This window comes from Girardinichthys multiradiatus, chromosome 11 (assembly GCF_021462225.1).
Source record: "Girardinichthys multiradiatus isolate DD_20200921_A chromosome 11, DD_fGirMul_XY1, whole genome shotgun sequence".
In the NCBI taxonomy this organism is placed as follows: Eukaryota; Metazoa; Chordata; class Actinopteri; order Cyprinodontiformes; family Goodeidae; genus Girardinichthys; species Girardinichthys multiradiatus.
In genome coordinates, this window is record NC_061804.1 from 3,501,926 (window position 1) to 3,522,094 (window position 20,169).

The 20,169-nt window shown below is 40.6% G+C and overlaps 1 protein-coding gene and 1 long non-coding RNA gene across 6 annotated transcripts in view; both read right to left on the reverse strand.

Annotated features, from left to right (window-relative positions):
* The window catches only part of LOC124875875, a 412,032-nt gene that overhangs the window by 64,505 nt on the left and 327,358 nt on the right, over positions 1–20,169 (reverse strand). The window lies entirely within an intron of this gene.
* The window catches only part of LOC124875871 (glutamate receptor 1-like), a 116,355-nt gene continuing 104,921 nt past the window's right edge, over positions 8,736–20,169 (reverse strand). For 2 of the 5 annotated variants that reach the window (XM_047378277.1, XM_047378276.1), the window contains exons 17-18: positions 15,988–16,122; positions 8,736–9,731 (exon numbers count right to left, since the gene is read on the reverse strand). In XM_047378277.1, the coding sequence (XP_047234233.1) occupies positions 9,519–9,731; positions 15,988–16,122 (348 nt within the window). In that variant the 3' untranslated portion in view covers positions 8,736–9,518. Of the gene's footprint in view, positions 9,732–15,966; positions 18,685–20,169 lie in introns of those variants that run through there. The other 3 variants (XR_007040156.1, XM_047378278.1, XM_047378279.1) reach the window with 3 other exon arrangements.

Here is a 20,169-nt window from a genome sequence, read left to right on the forward strand (position 1 = left end):
ACTTCATCATTGCGTAATGCATTAGACAATGCAGCCCCCTTGAAAAAGAAGGTAGTTATTCATAGGAGGCTAGCTCCTTGGTTTAACCTACATCTGCGTCCTTTAAAGTACAATGTTAGAAAATTGGAGAGAAAATGGCGCTCTACACACCTAGAGGATTCCTACTTAATCTGGAAAAATAGCCTACTGTTGTATAAAAAGACACTTCGCCAAGCCAGAAATGCTTATTTCTCATCATTAATAGAAGAGAACAAGAATAATCCTAGGTTTCTCTTTAGTACAGTTGCTAAACTTACACAGAGTCATAGCTCTGTTGAGCCATCCATTCCCTTAGCTCAGCAGTCATGAGTTTATGGGATTCTTCTTAAATAAAATTGATTCTATTAAAAAGAAAATCTCTGACATACTCCCAAAGATGATTACTTCATCCTTAGCAAGTGAGACAACATTGGAAGTAACTGCAGAACCTGATTTGTGTTTGGACTGTTTCGATCGAGCTTCCTGAGTTATCAGAAATATAAGCTTCATCTAAACCTTCAACTTGTATGTTAGACCCAATCCCAACCAAATTATTTAAGGAAGTGTTCCCTCTAATTACCAGCCCCATTTTAGGTATGATTAACCTATCCTTAGTAAATAGATATGTACCACAGGCTTTTAAGGTAGCTGTAATTAAACCTTTACTTAAGAAACCTTCGCTTGATCGAGATGACTTGAAAAATTACAGACCTATATCCAATCTTCCATTTTTATCTAAAATTCTTGAAAAAATAGTTGCTAATCAAATGTGTGAGCATTTACACAGCAATGACCTCTTTGAAGAGTTTCAGTCAGGCTTCAGAGCTCATCATAGCACTGAAACAGCTCTGCTGAAAGTCACTAATGATATTCTTATGGCCTCAGATAATGGACTTGTGTCTGTACTTGTCCTCTTAGATTTCCGTGCTGCATTTGATACAGTCGATCATTCTATTCTCTTAGAAAGGTTGGAATATGCTGTAGGGATCAGGGGAACAGTGTTAGGCTAGTTTAAATCTTATTTCAATCTGAAAAGACTCACAAAGAAAAGCGTTGGCAATTAGAAAAGTTTTAATGATGAGAAATTACATGATTATATCTTTGGCACTCGGACCTGGGAGGAAGACATGAATGCTGTAAATGACATGAGCTAAGATGAACATTTTGTAAGGCTTAGATTTAGAGATGTCTTCCCCCTGATCCGACACTGGGGGTGGATTTGCGGCCAGGGAGCGAGGAAGCCAGGAAGAGATGTGAAGGAAGATGGTGGAGGTGGGCTGGAGGAGGGATGAGCTCAGCTGACAAGCGAGGAGGAACACAGCCGAAGGTCCTTTAAAAACCAGGCGTCGGAAGGTGATTGGATGGAAAATCAGACGGACAGGATACTGATTGGAAGGCTGGGAGACGCACAGAAGAGTCATTGGAAGGTGGAGACGGTGAGGGTGAGTCTTTCATTCTGAATTTTCGTTTGAACTTCGTTTGTCTGACAGACTCCAGTTTGTTCATGTAAATGATAAATCATCTTTAAACTCCAGGGTTAATTGTGGAGTACCACAGGGTTCAGTACTTGGGCCAATTCTCTTTACTATATATATGCTTCCAAAAGGTCAAATTATCAGGCAGCATAGGATAAATTTTCACTGTTACGCTGATGATACTCAGCTTTACTTATCCATAAATCCTGATGAGCCCAACCAGTTAGATAGACTACAAGCATGTCTTGAAACATAAAAACATAGAAACTTGGATGACTTTAAATTTTTTGCTTCTAAATTCAGACAAGACAGAAGTTGTTGTCTTTGGACCGGAGTCTTTTAAAAAGAAACTGCTTAGTCAATCACTTAACCTGGATTGCATTAAATTGACCTCTGGTATTAAAGTAAAAAACCTTGGTGTTATTTTTGACCAGGACGTGTCATTTAAATCCCATATTAAACAGGTTTCTAAGATTTCCTTCTTTCACCTCGGGAACATTGCCAAAATTAGAAATATCCTGTCCAGAAGTGACGCTGAAAAACTAGTCCATGCATTTGTTACTTCAAGGCTGGACTATTGTAATTCTTTACTATCAGGATGTCCACAAAATGCAGTTAAAAGCCTTCAGCTGATTCAAAATGCTGCAGCAAGAGTTCTGATGAAAATTAAAAAGAGAGATCATATTTCTCCTATTTTAGCGTCCCTTCATTGGCTCCCTGTTAAATCCAGAATAGAATTTAAAATTCTCCTCCTCACATATAAAGCCCTTAATGATCTAGCTCCATCATACATCAGAGATCTGATGGGTCCATATATTCCTAACAGAGCACTTCGTTCTCAGACTGCAGGTTTACTGGTGCTTCCTAGAGTCTCTAGAAGTAGAATGGGAGGCAGATCCTTTAGTTATCAGGCTCCTCTCCTGTGGAACCAGCTCCCAGTTTTAGTCCGTGAGGCAGACACCCTGTCTACTTTTAAGGCTAGGCTTAAAACTTTCCTTTTTGATAAAGCTTATAGTTAGAGTGGCTTAGGCTATCTTCCTTATTTCTTTACCTCCGCCTTCCTCCCTCCCTGTTGGATGGAGTAAGGGGGAGTCAGGATTAGCCTAAACTGGCTCAGTTATGGTTGAGGTGCAAACACACCCTCCATTTCTGCTACCTGTATGACCCCTTCTCTTTTCCAGTGGTTATAATCAGTTTGACAGAGAGGTATCCCAATCCTTGTGGTTTTTAGTTTGTAACATATAGTATATAACATATATAACAATGACCATCAGTGGGCCCTATACCCCAACCCCCAGTTGGTCGTGGCAGATGGCCGACCACACTGAGCCTGGTTCTGCTGGAGGTTTCTTCCTGTTAAAAGGGAGTTTTACCTCTCCACTGGCGCTACATGCATGCTCAGTATGAGGGATTGCTGCACAGTCAACACCAGTGACTGTCCACTGTCTCTACATGCTCTTCCAGGAGGAGTGAATGCTGCAAATCTCTGACTCGATGCAATCTGCTGGGTTTCCTTAGATAGAAAAACGTTTTATCCAATTTGAATAAATAACTGAATCTGACTGCACTGTTCAATGATTAGGATTAATTGGAATGTATGTACCTGACTTTTGTGAAGTGCCTTGAGACGACATGTGTTGTGAATTGGTGCTATATAAATAAACTGAATTGAATTGAATTGAACAAGTATGAACATCGTCAACAGCACTTAATAGAAGAATAATTAAAAGGACAAAAAGTCAGGATGATAATTGAAGTTTTTATTAAGCATTAGCTGGCAAAATGAAAAGTATGTAAAGTCATAAATTACGAACATTATGCAGAGAAGCTTAGCTCGTTCATCATTCAAGGCATAAAACTCCAATGATTTTATTTCTGACTTTTCCATCTCAGAATAGAAAAAATACTGCTGCAGTGATTTTTTTGTATAAATTCTGGAGAATTTTAGAAAATCCAGGAGAAATAAAAAAAAGCCAGATCATTTCAGAATACACCACACATTTCTCAGATCCTTTTGGTGTTATTCACCAGTTCAGGCAGAGACAGGCAGAAACGCTGTTAACACCGTTTAACAGCTTGTTTTCCACAAACACACAGCAAAACTGACTATTCCAAGATCTTTTTATTGTAAGAATAAATTCTTCTTCAGAGATCAGACTCACTGCTTTTCTAGTAACATGTAGAATATATATATATTTTTACTGTTAAAGTATCCTGTAGTTATTTTCATTTCCATCTAGTCAATCATGTAATAACTCTATTTCTTTTAGGTTTATACATTTTAAGTAAAACCTTAAACTTGATTCTAACTGATAATAAACATTGTAACATAGCCAACTTCCAGAAAGAAATAATTATTCAGTCTTCATTCTGGACCATAAGAGGGAATTTGATTAGTAAGGAGGGTATACGCATAGAAGAGCCCATCAAGAGTGCAGAAGTAGGGGCATCACAAGGGGAGTAGAAGTATATTTAAAACTACTCAGCAGAAACATGTCTAACCAGAAATCATTTGATTTTATGATCATTCTGCAGGTCTCCAAAGTGCTCCAAACTGGTTTGACTAAGGTTTTGTGAACGGAGGTGATGACCCTTTGGTCATTTAGGGATTTAGTTGTTGCTTTTCTGTTTTCTTACAAACTACTCACTTATGAATTGTTAATCATTTTAATGACTAAAATCCAGCACCAAACCTGGACAAATTTATTGGCCCCTTCCCCCATTGCTCTGAACCCTACGCCTGGTAAATTGCATGCTGGAACACAGATTATGTGGCTTTGTTAAATATGTTCTGACAGGTTGTGGATTAATCTAATGTCCTGAAGCCCTTAAAAATCGAACCACTACTGAAATGTTCAGTTTAGCTCCTATTTTACAGCAGCCCAAGAAAAAAAAAATTTATTCAGTACTCCAAAATTATGGTTCTTAAACCTCAACTTTAGAAAACTACAAACATTTAGTCTCATCAGTCAAAACAATCAAGCCTTCTTTCAACCTGAGGGTTTTAGTATATCAACTGACAAATGTATTTTTCTCCGGATTGTGAAATAAGGTAAATTCAACAAAAGATGGGAAATATGTTTATTCATTGGCACAATTTTTAGCATTTTAGCCATAATGCAGAAGCAGTAAGTAAAGTTCATCCTTACTGCTTGTTTTTAGCAGCCAAATGTATCAAATGCACTGAATAACTGATCGTCATCGGTCAAGGTAGAAAGACATCAGCAATGACCTTAGAGATGCAACTGATGCAAATTAATCTGAGAAGGCTTATAAGGCTATTTCCAAATATTTTGAAGTACATCTGTCAAAAACACAAGAGCTCCATCTCTATCTTTACAAGCCTCCATGTTAAATATAGAATCTCTAAAAACAGTATGGCAGCATGACTTAGATTTGCAAGATTGTATTTAAAAGAACCACAAGACATCTGTAACAATTGTCTTTGAAAAAATGAGACAAAAGCTGAGATTTTGGCTATAATGCTCAGCATCGTGTTTGGTGAAAACCAAACAAAACATATCTGCACAAAAACCTCATTACAACTGTCAAGTATGGTGGTTGAAGTGTGATAATATGGGTTTCTTATTCCAGCCACAGGAGGTGGGGTCCTTGCAGTGAGTGACTTGACTATGAACCCCCCTGTGTACTGAAGTTTTCTACAATTAATTGAGAAGGCATCTGTTCAACAACCGAACTTCGGTCCAAACTGAGTCTTTAACCAGAAAACTATCTGAAACACAGCAGCAGATCTACAACAGAATGGCCGAAAAAGAAAAAAAAAAAGTTGTGGAAATGGCCCAGTCTATGTCCAGTTCTCAACATGTTTGAAATGCAGTGATGGTGTCCTGGGCAGAAATGAATGTTTGCAAACATTAACGAAGTGAAGCAATTGTGTAAAGAAGAGTTAACCAAAAGTTTTCCACAACAATGCGAGAAACTGATAACGCCAAACAGAAAACAACTACTGTAAGTTATTGTTGCTTAAGGTGGTTGAACAACTCACTGCTTTTGCATTTTTGTTTAGTTTAATTCTTTTTTTTTTTTTTTTACCGTGTCCTGTCCGGCAGAGTAGCGCTCAGAATTGTTGTCTGAGTGCCAAGAAATTGCCAAACAGATTTACTTTCACAAGTGGAGCATCACAGCTAATGCTTTGAAGCTCTGCTTGATATTTATAAAATAAACTTTATTATAAACTTCTTTGGGAATATTTCAATTGTTACGGACACGGAGACTGAAATGAAAAGGAAAAAAGAAGCTAGAAAAAGATAGAGATGGGGCAAAAGGGGAGAAGGGGAGAAAAGGAGGAAAGAGTGGAGGAGAGAAAGAAGGATAAAGAGAATACAATATTACATCCTGCTTGCTTATACACTTGCAGCTGTTTTTTTTTTTTTTTTACAAAATAGTACACGGTACTTATGATTGTAAAATGTACTTAGTGAGAGGTGCAGCCCAATATAGAACATCTGTGAGTATGAGTGTGGACGTGCTTTTGTATACAAGGTTTCTCCACAAAATATGCAATAGCGAGTGTGAGGACCCACAGACCTGCCCCATGGTCCCTGGACGGACACTGAGGAGATCCGATCCACAGACATCCAAAGGCCCCCCAAAACACAGGAACCCCAGGCGAACCACCGCTGGGACTACCACAACCCCCCCAGAGAAGAGCAGTGGAGAGTCCCAGGGGAACCACCCAGCAGCGACAGTGCAGAAGCCCCAGGGAGCCCCAGCGACAAGCCCACAGGCCCCGCCGGCAGCCGTCCACGCCCGAGCTAAGCTGATCCAGGAGAGGGAGGAGTCCAAGACCCAACCTGATGAAAAAAAAAACAGGCACACACAGTCACAATCACCCACTCCCACCCTCATGCATACACATAAAATCCCTCACACCCAACGTAAGGATAAACAACAATGGACGTCATACACTCACTCACACTCCCCATGCATACTCTATACTCCCAGGTCCAGGCGCCGGTACCCCCTAGGGGCAACTAGCCCCCGGATCCAGGAGGTGGTCCCCTTCCCTCCTGGGGCAGAGACAGGCAGACAGCGCCGGCACCGCCCAGACCCGGGTGACCCTGGCCCGGCCCGGCCCCCGTCCGCCCCGAACCCAGTCCCCAACAACCCCCATCCACCTCCGGAGAGGGGGTATGTACGAAAGAGGGGTCCACATGGCTCAAACCAGCCCGCAAACCAGAGTCGCCCCAGGACAAAGCAGTCCCGACCCCCCAACGTGCTCCGATCCCAAACCCATGAGTCTCCCACCCCCAGTGAACCCCAACATGAACCTCCTTACAGGGCCCCCGCCAGCCGCCCTGGTGCAGTCACAAGACATGCTCCGCCGCCCCACCCACCTGACCGCCAACCACAGCCCGGTGCCTGACCATGGGCCAGAACCACAGAAGGAAGCAGTGGAAGAAGGCCACGGCAGCACCAGTTATCGGGGACCCCAACTCCACCCCCAAACCCCGGGGGCACACCAGCCTGCTGGCCACCCGCACCCTGCACCCTGCATGGCGCACCACGGCCCACCAAGCAGTCCAGCCGGCCAGCCCCTCCACCAAAGCGGGGCCACATCCCAATCAATGCCGGCTGTCAACGCCCACTTTGAACCCTCAGTGCCTACATGCAATTAAACCCTTAGAGGTGAGCGCAGGCACCAGAGGTTAGGCTACTAGGATATCCTCCCTCTTGATGCCATTGAATGCGCCTACCCCCAAGGCCCTACATGTGAGTGTCATGAAAATATTATAAGTTAGAGTGTCTAAGTTGTACAATAAAATTGGGGTACAGGCTGCCATGGGACTGCAGAGATGGAAAACCCTTGCGGCACTCCAATGGCGCACCTACACCCCAAGACCCTCCATGAGTGGTAATGTGATGGAGATGGCGGAGGGAGGTGTCCGGGGATGGGGAGGGGAGGACTGGGGGTCAAAACGCTCTCCCAGGGATCCAGCTCCTCGGCTGACCCCAATAGGCACCCCCGTTTGCCGAGTCTACCGGGCAAAAGACTAGGGACAGGTAACAGGCCCCGAGAACCGACTGAAAACTGGGACCAACGTCCCCCGACCCCTTCCCCAGGACCACCCAGACCCTCAGACCTTGATCCCCAGCCCCGCTACCCAGTCCGCTGCCCGAAGTAGCCACCGACCCCCAACAAAAAGGAGCCAGCCAGAAGCGCCCAAGCATGCGGCTCCACTCCAAACAAAGGAGCAGACCAGCCGACCCAGCGCAACCAAAATATGCCACACAAAGGAGGGCACCTGACCAGCATGCCCAGCCACCCCCGAACCCAAGGGGCAGAGCCAACAGAGCACCCAGCCCCCGATACCCGGCACCAGACAGCAGCCACAACCAAGCAAGCAGGGCAACCAAACACATCCCACTCCAACACTGAGGCTGCCACCAAACAGCACCAAACCCAAAACGGCAGGCTCACCCAAATGCAAACTCCAGGCCAGGATAGGTACAAGCCCCCAAGCCCACCCTAGACCCACCCAGGAGCAGCACGGCCACCAGGCCAGTGACCTATGTCCGTCGGCACAGGCCCCCAGAAAGCATTGCATGCAGCTACCAGGTGTCTCCCCCGAGAGCCACCAAAGACCCACCCCGGCCGGGACCACAGCCCCCAGCGCCAGACCCCCCAGCAATCCCAGCCCAGGATCATCCCAAACCCCCCCCCCCCCCCGAATCTGCCACAACGCCCCACAGGATGAAGCCAAGGGCGCCCCACCCCCACTAGGTGATGGAGCCGATTAAAGGAGCCCAGAGAGATTGATTTGACAAGGAGGCAGAGGCTGTCTCAAGGCTTATATAATCCAACAAAATAGTTCTATACTGAGTAATATTAAGAAGGTTTTTATTTTTCCAGTTCATGAGGATAGTTTTCTTATCGATGCATAAGGCAGTGAAAACCATGTGAACTGAATTTGTCTCAATGGTGACATCATCTAAGTTGCCCAACAAGCAAACTGAAGGGGAAGGTGAAATATTACATCTCTGACACTTTGATAAGTCTTTAATAAGTTTAGTCTTTGATAAGTTTAGTTTAATTCAGATAAATACAAACCTAGTGTAATATTTCGTGCGTTGAGTTGATTATCTTGTTAGATTTTCCTGATTTTATAACTAGATTGCTATTTTTTTGTTCCTGTTACATAAACGTTTAACACAAAACCTCAGTTTTACTATGACCAACAATGTCATGTTATGATGTTTACATATACAATCAGGCTTTAGAAAGGTTTGTATCTGGCTTACATTTATAAAAGTAAACATAATGGTACAAAATCAAATAATCAACATTGTCGCAGCTTAACTGTAATATTATCATCGAGACGTCCTTCTGATCAGAAGATCAACATTTTTTTCAGGTTTTATGTCACAATAGAAGTCTGTGTTTCAGAGTAAAAACATTTTTAATGTTCACATGCCCAAACATCTCCATCTCAGAATAGTGGTGTTAAGTGTGAACGTGAGACAGCTCTGTCTTTCAATCTGAACCAGAAAATGGAGAGAGAATTGAAGGGCGAGAAGAGACAGTGCTTTAATTCAGTCATTATGAAGTTTTAAAAAATCCCTCCCCCTCAGGTCCTGTTATTGCAGAAGAGGAGTTCAGTATAAGATGGTGCTTGTAGAAAAAGTAGCTCCAGTTAATGTTGCCCTTGAGCCCAGCTGCTTGCGGGAGCTTAATTCAGCTCAGGTGGAGTGTTCAGGTGCTCTCAGTTCATTAGAGTTCGGCTGCATTTGGGCCGTTAAAGGTGAACATGAACATCCTTTAATCTGCCTGCTTTTTAAAACTCTCTCTATGTTTAAATCTTCCCTTTCATTTCCTTTGTCTTCTCTCCTCATTATTTTCTCATTTTATTAAATAATTATTTAATTTCTCTGTTCCCCTATTTGATACACTTCTTTCCTGATCTCATTTTGTCCTCTAACCTACCCCTATGCCTCTGTGTCCTCTCCCTACCCTACTAGCCAAAAGACACGAGCAGTGTGTCCAATCAGCAGGCTGGGTTAGGGTCACATGCCCGTGGAGGACAGTCCCAGCCCTGCTGCCTTGCTCATGCAGGGTAAACCTTGAGGTCCAGCTTTTGGGAAATCGTGTGCCACCACACGGCCATTCTCTCCCCCACGTCCCGATGCTCCTCTGCTCAAACTTCCTGCCGCGACACCCCCGACTCCGCCTGCCATTCCCCCAAGGCTGGTACTCATCATGGCTGCATCGATAAGTTCCTGGAAGGCACAGAGAGGAGAGAAGAACCAAAACAAAATTCTCAAATATAAATTTAAGCTAAGATCATGGTGCAAATTACTGGATGGCAAAATGGGTTTGACTACCTTTATTAAGACTTGCAACCCCTTAAAAACATTGGAGGGTAAAAAAGAGTATTATATATATTCATTGTTATCTTTACCCATACGTTAAGTTTGAGTTTTGGTCCCATACATTAAGTATGCACGGTGGTGCAGTTGGTAGCACTGTTGCCTTGCAGCAAGAAGGTCCTGGGTTTGATTCCCAGCCTGGGGTCTTTCTGCATGGAGTTTGCATGTTCTCCCTGTGCATGTGTGGGTTCTTACCGGGTACTCCGGCTTCCTCCCACAGTCCAAAGATATGCCTGTTAGGTTAATTGGTGACTCTAAATTTCCCTTAGGTGTGTGAATGAGTGTTTGTGTGTTGCCCTGTGATGGACTGGCAACCTGTCCAGGGTGTACCCCGCCTGTTGCCCATAGACTGCTGGAGATAGGCACCAGCTCCCCTGTGACCCACTATGGAATAAGCGGTAGAAAATGACTGACTGACATTAAGTTTGAGTTTTTGTATAACAGCAGAATCCTAGTATATAAGGATTTAAGACAGTCTAAAACTCAAATCCAGACCTGCTGGTTCCTCCCTCCGCTGTAAGTCAAGTGCACCTTCATACTGAGGAAGTTATTAAAAATGTATGTATTAAACAATCCTAATAATTAACAAGTTAAATTATTGATTGAAATCATTGTGGCAGTAAAGCACATCTAAGAAGAATGCTGCAATATGAACTTTTGATGACCTGAATTTGAACCCTGGGTGAACTACACAATGGAAAGTATACTTCACATCATGCAAAATCTTGAAATTCAGCACATTTTACACACGTGTCGGGGTAGTTTCTTTTTGTTCCATATGTTGATTTATTGAATAGGAATTCTAATATGGAAACTACTGGGTGAAAACTATTTTTTGCATATAAATCTTTATTGAACTAAAAACAATTTTTTCCAGAGTAACTCGGGTTTTTACATGTCACTTGGGGCAGAATAAAGCCTCCTATTTGTATCAAATTTTGCTATGGCACATCAGTTTTTTTCATAATGCTTTATTTATTTATTGAGTTTGCTTTTCTTTGACACTTTTTTCTGCCTTGACCTTGAGTTCTGACCCCTCTTGTGGCCTCTAATAACCAACAAATTAAATTTGTTGTAACCATTAATTAATCTGGGCTTGCTAGGTTTGAATGTGTCTCCACCAGTAGCAGGTTAATAGGGGCGCCAGAGCACTATCCTTATCTAAATGACTAGAAATAATTATAGACACCGACTTTTGATTTTCCAACATTCCCATTCCATTTTGGGGGTTACTTATTTGTATAGGCCTAAAGACATGTTTCAAAACACTCATAATTAAGATTTTCACCAGACATTTATTGCATCTATAACTTTTACAAATACTTTGTAAAAACTAATTTGTTTATCACTTTCGGATAGTTGTTAGTTAAACAGAAAATGAAATAAAATGTTTTTTTTTTTCCGTAATTTAAATATTCAAAAATAAATAACTGACAGATTAATTTATTACCTAATGCCTTTATTGTTTAATGTGATTTTTGGATGTAGTACTATGTGTAGGCCTGCTCTTGCTGTTTATTAACTGAGTGAAAACCTGGCAATTTTGCATCAAAACTCCTTTTAGGTTATATCAGACTACAAAGATTCATTTCTGGTTCATGTCCTATGACCAGTTGGATACAATCAATTTTTTATATAGATTTCAAACATTATGTTAAAAATTATACTTTGGACTGCTTTTATATTCTGCAAAAAACAAAGTTGATCTTCCCTATTGTCAGAGAAAGATTCACACTCTGTCTTAGATTATTTATTTTTCCCCAGTAAACATTAGGTTTTCTTCTGTATTCAGGTTTTCCTGAGCATCTTTGCTTGTATTAAAGCTCTTCTTCTCTCATCGCGTCACCTCTCAATAAAACTAATGATGTGGATCCAGAGTTAATATCCTGAGTCAAGCCTCTGAGGCTCTCACACACCCTCCCTGTTTGCTGCCAAGCTTCCACAGTCATCATACAGATTAAAGAGAATAAATCCCAGGTTTATTCATTTACAGAAGTGGTTCTAAACCTCGTAGTGAGCATTCACACATCTGCCTCCTGATTTTACCAGAGCAGCAGGAAGATAACTGCTCAGATTTAACCTGGAAAACCTACATATAATGCCTGCTTTCAGTTTTCTCATCACATTCTTGGTATGTGTGTGCTTAAAACACAACAGTACAGCATCTGTCTCTGATTCAGATTATCCCTGCTGATTCCCATGGAAACCGACAGCTTCTACAGCACTGACAGCACTGTTGCCTTGCAGCAAAAATTTCATGGGTTTGAATCCTGGCCTGGGGTCTTCCTGCATTGAGTTTGGATGCTCTCCCCCGTGCGTCTCCAGCTTCTTCCCACAATCCAAAAACATGACTGCTAGGTTATTTGTTTTGTCTAAATTGCCCTTATGTGTTATTGTCGACTGGTGATCTGTCCAGGGTATCCCACCCCCTATCCAGGGGAAGCTTTACTCCAAGCTTCTAATGATGCAGGAAGACACACTTCTTTGGGTAAACAATGCTCCAGTGTCATCTTTGTATGCATATAATACTCAAACACAGACCCACAGACAAGTCTGCCAGGGCCTGGGATGGCACAGTCTTTCAGCCCCATAACCCAACCCCACAAAGTTGGAACTTTAAATAAAAGAACCAGTCCAAGGGACTGTTCATTTGAGAAATATTTTTTTCAGAAGCAATAATCAGAGTTTCCATCTTATCTGAGTGAAGCTGCAGTCTTTATTGAATTAACAGTACAGCTGAAAGTCATCAGCATAAGGCTGATAATGCACATTCCTGAACTGTTGGATTAACTGCCGAAGGGGAGTATATATAGGATAAATAGAATCCGATCCAAACAAAACCTTGAGGTACACCACAAGACAACTTGGTAATGTCTGACCTATTCCCATTCACCGAAACACTAAAACTTCGGTCAGAAAGGTATGGTGAATCATGTTCGTCAAGTTCTTCAACAAATTCTGGAAAATTGTGTGTTTGACAAGTCCAAAAAATCTGAATTCATGTCCCCTCAGTCACATCCTTAAGATTCAGGGGGGCAGGTGAAGTCAGATCTTAAAAAGATTCAAGCAGTATTCAATTGGCCTACTGTCACCCTGGCATGAATTGAACCATAGTTTTAATCAGGATTTCTTTCTATTAGCCCTCTCTGAGAAACAATGTTAAGGGATATTTTCATGCCTGTCCTAACTGTGCTAGAAACAAGACACGTAATCAGCCTCTTAGTAGCTTTCTTCAACCTTTGGCCATCCCTTTGGTCCCACATTGCCCTGAACTTTGTCACTGGGTTACCATCATCCAAAGGGTTTACCACCATTATTACCATCGTTGATCAAACCTGGAAGAACACCCTTGCTGCCCTCAACTGCACTGTTCAACAAGATTGTCGGCTAGCCAACAGACAAAGGTCTCCAGCTCCACCTTAGTCCCCCAGTCAGAAAGTTTGGCTTTCCACCAAAAACATAAATATCAAATCTTCCTGTAAGATACATTGGTCCTTATGAGATGGACTCGGTTCTCAGCTCCATTTCCATTAATCTCAAACGTCCTTCCAGTCTTATGATCCACCCTGTGTTTCACGTTACTCTGATTAGACATGTTCTGTCCAGTACTTTTTGCCCTCCTTCCAGACCCACTCCATCCACCCCGGAAATCCTGTTTATTCCGTTAGGAAGATCTGGGATGCCTGCCAAAAGGACAGGGGCTCCCAGTACCTCCCAGGGGACCGCTCTTGGATCCCTCACTCATTCATTCTGGATAACACTCTGATTAGAGACTCTGAGGCTTCTCATCGGTTGGGGTCTTCTGAGCCACAAAGTGGCAGCCTTTGAACAAGGATTATGTTATGATCCTGGTGTGTTAGTGTGGTTTGTGATTCTCTCCCTGAACTGGAGGGCTGGAGGGCGTGGTTGACCGGTATTAGGCTGCACACCTGCCGGCAATTACATTTGTCTGACTGCTGGAGTTATAAGAAGCAGCAGGATGCTCATTCTTCACCTAATGAATGTTTTTGGTGGAGTCCAGCTCCCTAATTGCCCCATGGTCAGCCACATCTTCCAGCAACGCTCCTGTGTTTGTTACTCTGTGTTTGCTTGCCCCAGCCCAGCTTATCTTTGTGCTCCCATGTTGAAGTTACCTCACTGGTCCTGGATTTATCCTGTTGACTCCACTGTGACAAATTTACTCCTGAAATCTCCTCCATTCTACAGTCATTCCCTGCATCATCTCCTGCTCTAACTTCCTTCTGCCATCTCTCTGTTCACTCCCGCCAAGGACTCAAAGCACTCACAAGCTCAAGTCTCCAAAAAACTTCTCTGGAAACCAAGAAACACTCCACCAAATCTCCTTCGAACAAACAACTGGGATCCTAACTCCTTTCTCAAAGTTTCCCATTAACCCCGAAACCGTAAGTCGAATTCTTTACCTGCAATCATTCCACATTAGCTCAGTCCGTCTCCTTGTCTCTTCCAACAGGTCCTTTCTTTTTCAGACGCTTCAGAACCCCTGGATTAAGATCCCTTACCAGACTAACTCTAAAATCGTTGTCTTTGTAAATAAAAAATATTTGTATTTTATTACCTCTGTCCTTTGTTTTTAACTGAAGTGATGGATTTAACGTGTTAATTATCTGTTTATTAATTTGTTTATTATTCACGTGTTAGCTTATCAGCACTTTATTTGTGTTTAATTGCTTTTAACCCCTGTTGGTTGCAACTGTTGCATTCAGCACCATGCCCGCTAGTTAAATATTGCTTTGTTTTTTATATATTTTTATTTTGACTTGCTGTAAAACTAATTAGAACATGAACAAAGATATTAACTGAACTGAATGTTGGGCCGGACCTTTCTCATGCAATCTGACTGAGCTGGAACTATTTTGCAAAGGAAAAATGGCAACAATTTCAGTATCTAGAAATACGAAGATGGTGCAGAAAACCCAAAAAAAGTAGAAGCTGCAATTACAGCAAAACATGGTTCTACAAAAAATTGACAGAAGGGGATTGAAGAAAATTACAGGGCACATATTTTAAATTTTGCATTTATAAAAATCTATTAAAACCAAGAATAAATTTTTCTTTCACTTCACAATCAATGAAGAGAGCACTACTATGTTTTGGTCTATTGCATGAACTCCCAATAACACACATTGAAGGTAGTGACAGTGTTGTGACAAAATGTGGAAATTGTTCGCGACATATTGTATCAGAAAGCATCAAGGTGTGTTTCTGTATTGATAAGAGGTGCAGCGCTCCTCTCTGATGCATATAACTGCAGTGTAAATCTGGTCTCCTCCATCTGCTCTTACTGATGAAATCTTCCACTTGTTGTGTCATCACTGCCTTCAGAGAGCACTTTAAGTCCTTCTGTGTTCAGATGCGCATGTGAAGGGAATAATAAAAGTCCAGCGTGAGGGAGTGCGCTTTAGCTCACACTAGCCTCTAAGGACTTATTTGTTCCTTCTCAGCCACTCATCAAAGCCTCAGCATAAAATAATGTAGTCTGTGACGAGTCGACTGCAATTTCACCACACACAGACGGCGGCGATGATGAGGAACTGGAGAATGGAGTGGCAGCTGAGCTGAGTCCAGTTGATTTACTTTGAAATGGAAGTCGTGTTGGTGCTGCTGCCCTATGGCAGCATACTGAAAAACAGCAGCAGCTGATGCTCCTTACTTAAAATAAAGCTCTATCCATGAATGACACAAAGTCTTTTGGTGGATCAACATATTTACAGCTTGTTAGGTTTGAAGAGCAGAAAGATTCTGAAAGATCCCCATTTTTTGAGCTCCGAGAAGTTTCTCATCCTGAAGACAGAACTGGCTTTGAAATTCCGAGTCAATCAGAAAACTGAGGTTTATATTACAGCTGCATCCTTATAATTTAGTTAGTATTATTCTCAGTTAATCCTTTAAGCCCAGCTCTTACTGTTCCGCTGTGTTTTTTTTAAGTGTCCAGAAGTGTCTATATTAGGAAAGGTTGTGGAGCTTGAAAGTAGTCCTGGTTGGGCTATTCTCATCTTTGACGCTTTTAATAAGATAAATTAAGAAAATACAGGAGCCAGCTGGGGAGACAGGGTAGCTGACCCAATTACTGTGTACCCGGACTCACCTTCATCCTCCTGGACTCGATCCGAGACTTGTAGCAGAACTCAACTAGAGCCACCAACATGGCCAGCCCAAGTCCACCAATCAAAATGTAGAATACTCCGGCTACATTACTCAGACTGAGGGCGCTCGTCTTGTCCTGTCATTACAGAGAAGTGGAGTTAGGGAAAGAGTCGTGATGCTGTGGGTCATGAGATCACAATGTATTTTACTGAATAATCTGACAGTTTGCTTTCTGTTTTTTTCTAATAGACAGACAACTTTTATATTCAGAGGCTGTGACATGAGGAAACCGTCCTTTAAATTAGAAATGAAACAAACAGAAATTTAGTTCCAACTCTGGTCCAAATGTATGAAATTTTGTTTTTGACTGTTTGTTGTGATAGACAGCATGCAGATAACCAACAGCAATCATCTGTTCAATTTACAGAATAATACGATGATTGAGTGGAATCCAACTCATAATAAATATGAACCTATTTTTACTTTTCATTCTTTCTTTTGACCATCTTTTGAACAACTTATCCATAATTTTGCCACAAATATAAATCAACAGGATTTATGTTATTATATTTTAAATTATTACAATTTCTTAATTTTTATAGTAACCAACATATTCTATGTTTTAACAATATTTCATTCCATTTAAAAATAAACAGATTTTTCACACTATTATGGGATAGAATTAGAGCTTAATAAATGTCTGTAATTAAAACCTTCTGTCACGACCGTAGCAGCAGTTCTATATGACATTACAATCACTGACAAAAAAAATTTATCAGCCTAGTGGAATGGTTCAATTTGGACATAATTTTGTACAAATGAAGAGCAGGAATTGGTTTGTACAGTGATTGCGTTGACTTGCAAGGAGCTTCCACATTTAAAACCATCAGCAGGAGGCATAAGTCATGAAAAAACATGAGTGGAGCAATAGTGTTATCAGATACTTACTAAAACATCTCAGTCAAAACTGTGAGTAAAGGTGACCAGTAATATGAGGTACCCCTGCGTTATATATGCATTGCACAGCAGTACTTTGAGAGAATTATTCTTCTCTATCTTTGGAACATACATTTTCAATTTAAGAGCAAAATTCCTGTTAGCAACAGAATCTTTCACAAATGTTTATAGAAACAGTCTGCATGCCTTGGTGCTTTATTTTATACACCTGTGACCATGGGAGTGATTGGAATACATTAATTCGTTAATTGGTAGGGGTGTGTAAACACTATTAGCAATAGCGTATGTTTATGCACATCACGTTCATGGCTATTGCACACATTTATTCTCTGTTACCTCAAATCACAGCCTTTGTTTTAAATCCGTCACATGCAAGCATGCAGGAAAAGGTTTAACAGAATAAAACTGAACAAAAAAGAACATAATCTCTAAAATAAGTAGAAAATTCTTCATTTACCTTCTTTATAATCTGACTCTGAGGTTGAGTACAACAGCTTTATTTATAATTAAAAAAAACATCATTTGTACTACTTATGTTCCGTAAAATAGTAGAACATGTTCTTGTTTTTTTGTGCAACTCAGTATTATTTTATTACATGCATCTCTTATTATCAAAGACTTTCATTTTAAATTGTCATTAAATAGCATGCAGCTTTTTAATGGACAGTCATAAACTGAACTCATAACTGTCATCCATACAAAATATTGTGAGGCTATCACAGCCTTTTCTCTCTAAACTGTCATGTGTTCTGCAGCCAATCAGCAACTGAGGAGTCATGTGCAGAGACAGCTGAAAGTCAGACTAAAACCAGACTGAAGAAGTCTTTATTCATACTGGCATACCTTGTTTTTTTTATGAGAATTTCTTGCAAAAGACAATTTTGTATTTTTACCATGTGGAAAATGCAAAAAAAGCTGAAATCTTGTGTCTTTAAATTCAGATGTTTTGTTCAATCTTGGTAAAGGCTAAAGAGCAGTCATCAGTCCATGCTGGGCATGATTGCGTTCAAGAGAGGAGTTAAGAGTGAAGAAAATATATGTAAACTTTGAAATTAACGAGGCTGTTTTTACTTGGGTAATGAATTGATCTTTAAGGCTATTTGCATTATGAAACCTTTCAAGAGGCCCTGTTTAGGAATCAATGGTTGCTGTAAAGTGAGAAAATTTTAGAGTGGTTGCATTGTTTACATTAACATGGGGGCCATTGGGTCTGTTTTGTGTACTCACACTTTGTGATGCCTTACTATGAATAAAATACATACATTTCCTTTGGCTTTAAACCAAGAGAAAGCCCATGCCTTTAACCAATAAAAACATGTATAGAGACAACACGCAAGTCCATGTTAAATTCAATATATAACTTTAATTAAAAGTGACCATGTGACCAAATTTGTTAAATACTTCAGAATACTGGATATGATTTGAACTTGTCTATCTTTTAAATTGCATTAAAGAGACATATTGGTGCTATATAAATAAATTGATTTAAACTGAAATGATATCATTCTACCAGATAAAAACAAAGCGTTGGACATTTCCTTCTGCCTCTGTGTGGCTTTTCTTGTAAGAAGGCGGCTAATGGCAGTGAGTATCCTGTTGCTGCAGCTTTAGTCTGACAGTAAGCTGTCTCCTCGACAGACTTTACAACATCTTCAGGTTAGTCACGCTCCGTTACTCAGCGAGTTCAGAGCAAAACAGGAGGTTCATGACAGATTGGAGACAAAAACATCAGTGAATGTGTCTGGGAAGGAAGAGAAGAAGAGGGAAAGCTGTGGTCAGTGGATTTGATTTCATCTACTAGAGAGCAGCCATAAGCAGAGATGTCAGCGAGAAAAACAGAAACAAGAAAATGTATTTTCAGATTGGAAACTGTGACTTTTTACATCTGATGTGCTCAGAAAAAAAGAAATCTTGCTCTGATCTGAAATGTTTCTTTCAGGCCAGATTTAATTTTTCAAAGCTGAAGTGACTAAACATCACCCAAGGTAAAAAAAAAAAAAAACTATTTTCCAAATCCTCAAGAAGGTTTTCTGCCATCAAGAGAAGCTTAAAATATCCTTGTAAATATGAACCCCCAAAGGCAGACAGGATTTGGGTTAAAAAGTGATGTAAAAAGCCACGTTTCTCTGCAGAGTCGTTTGTCCTTCTGTCTGCGGCTGCTTCCACTGAACTGTGCTGACCGCTGAATATTCTGGAGAACAGAGAGAGGGCTGAGTGGAAAAAAGCCTCTGAAAAAAATCTGATCTGGAGACATGAAAAAGCCCTTATCTGCAGAACAAGAAGTTACAGAACAGGCTGAATATTGGATAATTTTCTCATCAGTTTGCATAAATGTGACATTAAAAACATACAAAAAGATTTCCTGTCATCAGAATCCTCATTTGTACTGGTCTATAATTATTTCCCTCTCTTGCTCACCAGAACAATTAGCAGCAGTGATGAACTCTGCCTCCACAAATAAAGGGATTCAGTAAATCTGAACTCTATACATATGCGGTTGTTAAATAAAAAGTTTGTCATTTTGGTACTTGGGGGTTTAACATTTGTACAGTAGACATTAAGCTGGTTAGCTCATTTTAAAGCTTGAAGCAACGAATATGCAAAATGTCACTAAATTTAAACAAGAAACAACCTGAATTAGCTTCCTTGATCTATATAAACCTTTCAGCTTAAGGAAAGAAGACTTTACTTTCTTTACAGACAGTAGAACAAAAATAAATGTAATTTTTTTGGTATTTATCCTTATTCCATTTGTTGATTTGTTTCTCTTGCTGCAGCTCAGCTGTGTAAAACATTAACTAAAAAGTGGACAGCAAAGCATTTCTCCCTTTGTAATGGTCCTTGTCCTCCAAACACTTGATTGTTCTGGCATTGAAAAAGCCAGGCAATTAAGAAACTAATAATTAAGAATTTTTTTTCCATGTAATGTAATTTTTTTTAAAAATCAATTTGCATTTTACAAACAGAAACTCCCCTTTAGGCTAAGAATACCACAGCAGTTTGCTAAATGTCGAGTTTATCTGGATCATATTTATAAAAGAAAGTGTAAATTCTTTGTGTTTCTCAAAGAATTGTTTTCCAAAAGCATATACATATTTATACCGTAAACATTTTACAAATACATTAAAGGTTTCAGCAATCACCATAAGTTAAATAATTTGTAATAAGTCTAGAAGAACTTTCATAGATCCTGAACTGTGTTATAACAAATCTATGTTCAGTATGA